The sequence below is a fragment of the Lolium perenne genome, chromosome 4 (genome assembly GCF_019359855.2).
Source record: "Lolium perenne isolate Kyuss_39 chromosome 4, Kyuss_2.0, whole genome shotgun sequence".
NCBI classification, from domain to species: Eukaryota; Viridiplantae; Streptophyta; class Magnoliopsida; order Poales; family Poaceae; genus Lolium; species Lolium perenne.
The window spans coordinates 331,731,653-331,741,704 of NC_067247.2; the positions used below are offsets into that span (position 1 = coordinate 331,731,653).

At 46.9% G+C, this 10,052-nt stretch overlaps 1 protein-coding gene across 1 annotated transcript; it reads right to left on the bottom strand.

The window, feature by feature from the left end:
• Positions 1 to 1,244: 1,244 nt before the first annotated feature.
• LOC127296468 (uncharacterized) lies at positions 1,245 to 4,336 on the bottom strand. The gene is made up of 7 exons (XM_051326550.2): positions 4,122 to 4,336; positions 3,916 to 4,033; positions 3,475 to 3,563; positions 3,328 to 3,377; positions 3,148 to 3,236; positions 2,390 to 2,523; positions 1,245 to 2,308 (listed from the first exon to the last, which is right to left on the bottom strand). The coding sequence occupies exons 1-7, from the start codon at positions 4,212 to 4,214 to the stop codon at positions 1,499 to 1,501; spliced, it is 1,383 nt and encodes a 460-aa protein (XP_051182510.1). The 5' UTR covers positions 4,215 to 4,336; the 3' UTR covers positions 1,245 to 1,498.
• Between the last annotated feature and the right edge of the window lie 5,716 nt (positions 4,337 to 10,052).

Sequence of the window (10,052 nt, forward strand, 5' to 3'; positions counted from 1 at the left end):
TATTCAACGGCAGGAGTGCACTGGATGAGCGAGCTCCTTGTGTGGAAAGATGGGTTATACACAATTGTCCAAGCGGATACCTACCTTACATTACATAGCGAAACAATACAAGTATGCTGCACCAAGCTACGCCGGACACACTCTCGAGTCCAGCGACATTTTGGGGTCGTAGCAAACTTCAGCACGCGGTCCATAAAAAGGAAGATGTATTTCATATTTTTCTTGTAATCACGTGAAAAGGAGGGATCGCAGAGCTAATTAGCTCGTGTTACTAAAACACAAATGGAGCAGTGATGGATCCTCCTGGGACAGAACCAAAGCAGCTACTCATGTATATATAGCTCGCGATCTAGGTCCACACTTGAACCAGATCCTGCCTCTGGATCAATGAAAGCAAGCTTACTTGGTCACTACCTGTCGCAGGCGATCGATCAATTGTTTAGGTCGCCGCAAAAGAAGATTGTAATGCATGCCCACCGTTCTTGGCTTTACCACAGCTCGAGGAAAAGAAGCTGTTCACGCCGCTGTATCGCAATGCTTACTACGGATTTATTCAAAAGTTTAAACTTGAATTCAGTAAGAAATGATGTGCTCCGTCGACCGTCGTTCAATTCCACGGCCTGCTTTGCTTTGGTGCTCCTTTTTGTAAGCTCTTGCGGGAAAAAGTCCTAAAGCGTCAGCAACCCTGCTCTGATCATCGCCTCAAAGTAAAACCAACTTACGTAGCACACAGGGGAAGAAAACAAATCAAAAGGCGTATTGGAACTCGTAAGCGTACGTATACATGTAGCTAGGCTCCATGTAATACATGTCGCTGGGCTACATGTGCTTAATCAGTGAGGTAGCCGACAGGGTTACTGTAAAAGATGGAAAAGGAAACAAAAGGAAGAAACTGTCGTGGCTCTCCACGTAATGTGAGTTGCTTTTCTCTTTGGACGTTTGAAAATTTTCAACGGTCCATGGTGCCATCACAGGCTGAGTAAGCAAATGATGCGTCGTCATAATGCATTGAACCGGCCGGGCTGCCTCCGGTTCATAAATTTCTTCCTCCAAAAGTGTTGGCTCGTGGCGTTGAGCCGTTGTGAATGGCAAAGAGTCAATGATTTCGTGACGTCTATCACAAACGTAAGGGTAACAAACTGTGAGAAAAGTTTTGACCCGCGACGACCATGCTTGGTAATCTGAGATCAGCAACACAATGTAACACACACAGAGAACTAGAGAAGTGATCGAACAAACAGTCGGAGCAGAAAGGGGGCCGATTTTACTCACAATTTCAGGGATGTTATTTTACATTGGCTCAATGATGAAGAAAGGTATCATACGCATACTAGATACTACTGGGGCTGGGGAAATGTTGCCAAAAAAAGATTTAACTTAGCAAGATATAGCATTGGATTATGTTGTAAGCTGTATGGAGATCGAAGACGCTCGATCGCTTTCTCGGGTTCAGGGGCTCCAGGCGGCCGGCCAGCACGTCATGGCAGCACGGGTGTGATCAGATCCTCTGGTGCTGGTGGTTGTGATGGTGGTGGTGGTGCTGCTGGTACTGGTGATGGTGGTGGAGCACCGCGGCGTGCCGGCGCGGCTGCTGCTGCTGCTGAGCCGGCTTGTGCCTGAACTTGTCGTCGACGATGGCGATGAGGCCGCCGAGCGGCGGGCGCATCCTGGCGCGGTAGGAGATCTCGTCGTAGGGGCGTCGGTAGAAGCGGAGGAATGGCAGGAAGGAGTCGCGCTCGCGCTCGACGCGGCGCACGCCCTGCCCGTCCTTGCGGAACGTGAAGGGCGACTGCAGGAAGGACGGGCGCGGCGTCCTCGGGAACTGCTGCGGTTGAGGAGGCGTCGACAGAGGGGCCGGAGCGGGGGTCGTCTTGTTGTGTGCCTTGGCGGCGGCGGACGGCGTGGGCGGCGCGCGGTGGTGCTGGACGGGGGTGGTGCGCGTGGCGGGCGAGGCGAAGGAGAAGGAGCGCGCGGAGAGCGGGGACGCGCCGACGAGGGACGGGCTGGAGGAGGGCACGACGGAGCGCGGGTTTGCCAGGGGCGCCGCCGCCGGCGTGGTGGAGAGGTACCACGGCTTGAGCGCGTTGTCGGATACGCTGAACGCGAAGCGCGAGGAGGCGGATCCGACGACGCCGCCGCCGCCGCCCGGCTTCGGCATGGTGGTGAGGATGGCTGCCCCTGACGGCTCGAAGCGGAGGGAGGCCGTGCGCGGGTAGGCGGTGAAGGAGGCGTCCTCCAGCGAGTCCTCGAAGTCCAGCGAGCACACTGTGGCCGTCGCCGGCGCCAGCTCCACGAACGGCCTCACTCCCTGCGAACAAGAACAGGTTTACTTTCTTGATCAGCATTGCAGCATGAATGTGACCATGTGATGGCCGGAGTTGGTGGTTACCTTCCACATGACGGAGAAGAGGGATGGCGGGTCGATGACGAAGGCGCGGTGGAGGCGGGCGGGGTAGTAGTCGGCGACGATCTTGAGCGTGCCCATGAGCAGGTTGAGGAAGGCCGACGCCGACCGGAAAAAGCCTGCGCAAACATCATTCATTCAGTCACAGAGTAAGATTCGGATTTGACGCGTCTCGTCAACGACCACTCGACCAGTTCGGGGTACGTTCCCACACGCAGACACAGTACACACTCCCGCTTTCCTGCAGATTCTACGGCTCATCGCTTTGCACTCCACGCAGCTCAGCTCGGGCAAAAGGCAAAGCTGATCTCGGGCCCAATCATTTTGGCTACGAGTTCAAACCGCACCGGCGGGAAGCCCACGCAAACTGAAACTGTAGCGAGAACCGTGCACGGCTAGCGTGGTGCGTAAAGCAACCGGCCGGTACGCACACATACGGTGGCCGGGGACCGCGCCGCGCTTGACCATGCGCCGGAGACAGAGAAGAGAAGTGGAGGGGGCAGACAGGGATAGCAGGTTGCAGAACGATCGTGCAATGCGAATGAAGGTTTCGTTCGCCGCTCCGCATGTGCGCGGCTCTGACGGATCGGTGGAGGAGATAACTGCAGCCAGTGCAGAGTCAGTGCGCTCTGCCGCGTTTGCAGCAATGTCAAACGCGACCATTGCTGCACGTTACCTGCCTCTGCTTTCCATTCCTCTTTGGTCTCAAGGTAATGAACGGAGTGGATCGAGTGTGTGCTTACTTGCGTCGAAGAGGAGGACGAACTGGTCCACGAAGCGGCTCATGGACGCCACCGCCACCTCCAGCGTGAACACCAGGAACCGCACGAACCTGGAACCAAGAATCAATCAGTGCTGTGTTAGTTACGTCCGAGTCTGACGGTTGGTATGAAGGATTTGAGGGTGATTGATCTTGTACTTACGATTTCTGAGGCTGGTACTTGGGGTAGTCGTCCTGCTTGATCCGAAACACCTGCCAACGACAAAAAAAAAAAATCAGTTAGAGACAAGCTCGCTTGAACATTTACGCCCAACTGGATTATGATTGCTACAGGTGCACGTAAGCGTACCACGACGGGGCGGTTCTCGTCGTCGTGGCCGGCGACGTAGGCCATGCCGTCCGCCAGCTCGCCGGAGAACTCGTCGGCGATGATGTGATCTGCGCAAACCACAAACACACGCAGTTAATCAAAACTGCGTCTCCGAACATAGTAACAACAAGGGCGCAACTGTTCCGAGATGTACTTGTCGATGGCCAAATGAGATGAGAGGGGAGGAAGAAGGCAAGCAAATAACCCGGCGCAATAAATCGGACGCACAGTGACTCGACTAAAATGCACTGGTTCGCAGGTGGGAGAACAGAACAAAAACAGGGCGGGCGCCATTAAATGAAGTGCCCCTTTCTTCCTCTGTTCACGCCCCACGCCAGCCACGGATTTCAAAAAAACTGGCCGGATAATCAGATAGAGTTTCAGGTAGAGAGAGTGGAACGGAATAGAAGCTGGGCGTACCTGCTCCGATGGTCTCCCTCCAGGACAGCGCGGCCCGCAGCTGCTTCGCCGCCTTCTTCACGCTGTCGCCGCGCGACCGGAGGAACCGCTCCACGCACGCGTCGTTGCAGTACACCGCCTGAGAGACAAGAGAGACCGAACGAGCGTTAGGAAAACGATCAATCCGGCCAAGGCATGGCGGTCTGCCGAGAGACGACGGAAGCTACCTGCTTGGCGGTGAGCGGCGCCTGCTTGCGCATGGCCTTGCGCACGGCCTCGATCTTCTCCCGCTCCTTGCCGTCCGCCTTCTCCATCGCCATGGCAGCCACCTTCGCCAGCTCGCCAACAGAGGATGGAGCGGGCAGGGTGTGTCTTGTGGCAAACGAGCTGTGAAGGAGAGTGTGGTGGCGGAAGTGAACTTTCCGGTGAGGAAGAAGAGGAGGCGATGGCCTGAGACAGAGGAGGAGGAAGGAGTATTATAAGCGGAGCGGGGCGAGGCGAGTCGAGGGAGCCGTTTAACTAGGCAACAGCCCGAGACGGGCAGCTGACGGCGGTGACGGACGGACGTCTGTTTGTTTGCTCGCGCTGTCCACCGTGGTTTGGTCGTCGACTTTCGCTAATACGTGTCCTTCTTCCCCCGGCCGGCTAAGGTGATCACTGCTCCGTGGTTAGTGCGTCATTATTCAGGAGTCGCCCTTTTACGCCTTTGTGTGCTTTTGTATCACTCAATTCTCCTTGTTTTCAGAATTCCCCATCATTGTCCATGTCATGATGAGCAGCTCTATATTGGGATTGTGCTTTGTGGCCGTGACAGATTTCTGATTTGAGCTTTTTAATATGGCACTTGTGTAATGAAAAAAAAAACTCTGACTCTGGTCGTTGCTTGGTACCCAAATCACCTCACCATTCTCCTATTGACTACCATTGTTCTAGCTAACCTAGGATTTGTGCCTTGAGTGTGTTTCTGCGTTTAACCATGATGAAGATAATAACATGTAAAGGGAGAAGATATTTGATTTTCAAGGAAAATATGACCAAATATACCAACATCTTTGTTTTTTTCTTTCAAAATAAAAGGAATATATATGTCTATGTTGTAACAACTTACACGCCGTCACCGTCATCCCAGAGACGGAAATTGCTAACGGCGCCACCGCCGAGAGCTCCGTGAGAACATAACCAACACGCGCCTGGAGCGTATCTTTTCTTAAATAGAGATATTATAGCCGTTGCCCATTATATCTTTTCATTTAACGCGATAGGCCCAATCCAACCGTTACGTGTACATCCGCCTGTGGTACGCGCTGCGATTTGAATTTTGAATCACCTAAATGCTGGCTACATGTACATCAAATTGGCATGTTGAATGATCTCATGAGGAATTCATGTCATTTGTCGGTGTGTGGCCAAATTTAGAGCCGTATGGACGCGCGCCACGCGGAACTCATTTATTCGCATGGCCGCCATCTGTTGCCTAGATCGTGACGATTTATTGAGTACCTCAAAAAAATCATGTGATGATTGACGAATATCCAGTAATAGCACGTATTGAGACATACTCACATTTATCATCTCAAAATAAATTCTTTGATGTTGCAATGATTCTCTTGTGGTTAACCGAGTTTCAATCATGTATAGATTGGCTATCTTGCCAAGTTCTATCGTCATGATCCCAATTGCCACAAGGTCTGACTATGAAAATCACACTCTTTATTCGGTCCTAGTATTAAATAACATGTCCAGCCATATCGTGAAGTCTTTTATCGATATCAGCATGCGACTAGAACATTTTTCTAAAATCTAAAATGTATAGCCTTTGTACATTCTATCTATTCATTTAATTGATAAACCCATTCCAACTGTTATGTATCACAGGAGCAAACAAGAAGGCGGTTTTCCAAATGGAGCATAATAAGGCACCAGGTCCTGATGGTTTTCCAGCAGAGTTCTATCAAAACTTCTGGGAGATTATTAAGTCGGACCTTTTGGCTTTATTTTCTGCATTGCACGAAGATCAACTAGAATTGTTTCGTCTAAATTTCGGTGAGATAATCTTGTTACCTAAGGTTTTAGATGCAGAGAGGATTCAACAATTTAGGCCTATCTGTCTCCTAAATGTTAGCCTCAAGATCTTCACAAAAACCGCAACTTTACGACTTAACTCGGTTGCTGATCATGTTGTGCGCCCGTCTCAGACGGCTTTTATGCAAGGAAGGAACATCCTAGATGGGGTGGTCACTTTGCATGAAACAGTGCACGAGCTCCATAGGAAAAAGTTGAATGGAGTTATATTAAAAATAGACTTTGAAAAAGCATATGATAAGGTAAAATGGTCATTTCTACAACAAACACTCCGGATGAAAGGTTTTTCACAAGAGTGGCGTTCTTTAGTTCACAATTTCATTTTTGGTGGAAGTGTTGCCGTAAAGTCAATGATGATGTGGGCAATTACTTTCAGACAAAAAAGGGATTGCGGCAAGGCAATCCATTGTCACCTATGTTGTTTAACATTGTGGCGGATATGCAGACGGTCTTATTGAAGGAGTAGTTCCACATCTTGTTGATGGCGGCCTCTCCATACTTCAATATGCCGATGATACAATTTTATTTATGGAACATGACATTGAGAAAGCGACGAATCTTAAGTTGATACTATCAGCTTTTGAGAAGCTTTCTGGTCTTAAAATCAATTTCCATAAAAGTGAATTGTTTTGCTTCGGTGAAGCTCAAGACGAGGCTTCCTTATATGCATGCCGATCTGTTTGGATGCGGGATTGGTCAGTTTCCAATTAGCTACTTGGGTATTCCGATTCATTATCGGAGACTTACTATAGCTGAGTGGAAACAAGTCGAGGAAAGACTTCAGAAACGCCTAACGAGTTGGAAAGGAAAGCTACTGTCTCTTGGTGGAAGGTTGGTTCTCATTAATTCAGTGCTAAGCAATATGGTACTGTATATGATTTCCTTCTTCCAATTGCCTAAAGGGGTCTTGCACCGATTGGATTATGTCCGATCTAGATTCTTTTGGCAAGGAGATGGTGAAAAAAAGAAATATCGTCTGGCTAAATGGAATGTACTTTGTCGACCAAAAGACCAAGGGGGGCTCGGTATCCATGATCTTGAGATCAAAAATCGAGCCCTACTTGGAAAATGGTTATTTAAACTTCTTTCAGAAGAAGATATATGGCAAACGATTCTAAAGAGAAAGTATGTAGGCTCAAAAGCTTTGTCCCAAGTGGTTTGAAGACCTGGTGACTCACACTTTTGGGCTGGTCTTATGGCGACAAAGAAATTCTTTTTCCCATACACATCTTTCTCGATCAAGGATGGATCTCAGATACGGTTTTGGGAGGATAAGTGGTTAGGTAATACCACCCTTCGGGAACAGTATCCAGCTTTATACAGTATTGTCCGCCACAAATCTGACACCATTGCAACGGTTAATATGGCATTCAAAAGAGATCTTCGGTTAATATGGCATTCAGAAGAGATCTTCTAGGCCCCAGGCTAGAAGCATGGAATACTTTGCTGCAATGACTCGAAAGGGTTCAGTTGACACAGGGACCCGATGTGGTTAGATGGAATCTAAGTGAGAGTGGAAAATTCTCAGTAGATTCAATGTATAAAGCGTTAATCCAATCAGATACACCAGTATTTACTAATAAAAAAATCTGGTCTATGAAGATACCACTAAAAACAAAGATATTTGCTTGGTATCTTCGTAGGGGGATAATTCTTACTAAGGATAATCTTGTAAAGCGTAATTGGAAAGGTAGTAAAAAGTGTGTCTTTTGTCATCATGATGAGACAATTAACCATCTTTTTTTCAACTGTCAATTTGCGAGATCTATATGGTCAATAACCCAAATAGGTTCGACCTTGTATCCTCCACAGAGTGTTGCCAATTTTTTTGGTGGCTGGCTCAATGGGGTGGATCGTAGGTATAAAACTTTTATTAGGGTGGGGGCGATTGCCATTATTTGGTCGCTTTAGCTATGTAGAAATGACAAGATTTTCCATGATACTAATTCTTCATGTTTGCAGGTTATCTACCGATCCACCGCTTTGCTCCGTTCATGGTCCTTGCTTCAGAAGCCAGAGAGCCGAGACCTCTTTATGGAGGTTTCTACACGGTTGGAGGATGTGGCGAAGGATATTTTTTCCCAACATGGATGGCGGCGTAATCTAAGGATAGAGTCCTCGGAGTCTTAGCTGTCCCTTCATGTTTTAGTCCTTCACTGTTGGTTTTTATATACCTTGTGTGTGCTACTATGACACTTTGTGAGTGTGCGGCTGTGTGCATCGTGTTATGCAGAGGCCGGGTGTAATACTTTTAAAAGTAATGAAAGCGCCCTTTATCGAAAAAAAAGGAGGGGACGGGGGAGAGGCTCCACATACTACACTGCAATTTAAATTTTGAATCATATATACATTTTCTTTTGTTGTGTTTATTTTGTTGAAGTTATATCATGGGTTACTCATGTTGTATATATATGGTGTGGCCAAATATAGAGCAATATAGGCGCGCACAAACACATAGAAACTCTTGTGGAAACCCTATTGGAATGGTCACCTTTGTTACCGAGATAGTGACAATTTATTGAATACCACACAACTTTGTCATGGTATATGGGGATGGCTATCCCACAAAAATCACGTATTGAGATAGCTTAGGATTTTATCATCGATATAGTGATTTCGTTAACCGTCAAAATTGGTTGTTGCATGACCGAGTTGCATTTTTTTTATTTCGTGTCTTGTTAGACATGTATACTATCATGTCCAGAAGTTTCATTGAGGGTTTTTATGGAAACAACTGACATTTAGGTTGCACTATAAAATTTTCATACTAGCTATTTATTCATTCAGTGGTTTAAGTTAAAAGCCATAAGAATCAATTGTATCACGATGTGGCACTATGGGGTTTGTATAAAAGCATATAATATGAATCAAGTAATTTTTCGTGGCTTCAAACAATAATATTATCAAACCATGAAAAATATAACTTAAAATGAAGGGCTAACTAACATTCCTATGAACACCATGAAAGTAATTCTCTCACACTAAGGGTGAGTTCGGTTTGGGAATGGGGTGGAAAGGAATGGAACCGTTCCGCACCCAGAGCCCGTTCCTGCGTTCGGTTGCAAATTAGAATGGAATGAAGTGGTTCCTCCAAATGGAATATTCCCTCTAGATCCGGAATGAAGTGGTTCCTCCGATTCGGCCGGACGAGGTGGAACGGGTGACTGTCACACGCTGATTAATTAAGTTTAGCAATAATTAACCAAGTTTAGCAATAATTAATTAAGTTTAGCACTACTTAATCAAGTTTAGCAAATAATTAATCGAGTTTAGAATAATTAATCGGGTGATTATCTCACCCATTCCATTCCATTCCCATCCCATTCTAAAACCGAACACAAGGATGGAACCGTTCCGTGACAATTTTTTTTGTCAAAACCAAACACAGTGATGGAACGGTTCCGTGCCAGTGGAATGGAATGGTTCCATTCCATTCCACCCCATCCCCAAACCGAACACACCCTAAGAATCCAACTAATAAGCAGTCTCAACTCTTGTGGTCACCATATTCCCTTTCTCACTCTTGGAAAAAAAGTTCAATAGTAACATATTTGACTACATTCATTTGTGGGTTTCAGTTTTCACCATGTGGAACCAACACGTGTTGGTGTACACATGGTGCTCCGGTAATGTCAATATTTACTATCATAGTAACAATATAGCATGAATTCATCTATTTATTTTATCACTTTGGTTTGTTGATTGCAAAGGCATTTTCTCCTTCAATCAAACCGGATTTTTTTTTGTTTAATTTAGCTACACATTGTTAGGTCAAAGCATGAAAACATCTCCACCGGATGGAGGGGCTTTATTATCTTTGACGCCTGAGGCGTATTTTACAACCTCATGTTTCCTTTTCTATTTCTTGGGTGTTAATTTCCATGTTGTTGACATTGTGTTGTTTCCATCTTGTTGAAATTGTGTTGTTACAAGTTAAAATTCTTGTTATGTAGTGCTAATAGGTTTTCGTTCCATGGTGAACATTTTAGGGCGAGTGTTTCCACAATGGGTTTCATGTTATTGCACCACCTCCTTCCCCTTAATTAATCTTGCTGGTAAGATTGCTGGCCCGGACC

Bases quoted from the DNA above. Each gene is read 5' to 3' on its own strand.
- LOC127296468 (XM_051326550.2), bottom strand. From the start codon at position 4,214: ATGGCGATGGAGAAGGCGGACGGCAAGGAGCGGGAGAAGATCGAGGCC. The intron at 3,564-3,915 runs GTACGCCCAGCT...TGGTTTGCGCAG, and splicing joins GAGGGAGACCATCGGAGCAG to ATCACATCATCGCCGACGAG. The intron at 2,524-3,147 runs GTAAGCACACAC...ATGTTTGCGCAG, and splicing joins CGTCCTCCTCTTCGACGCAA to GCTTTTTCCGGTCGGCGTCG.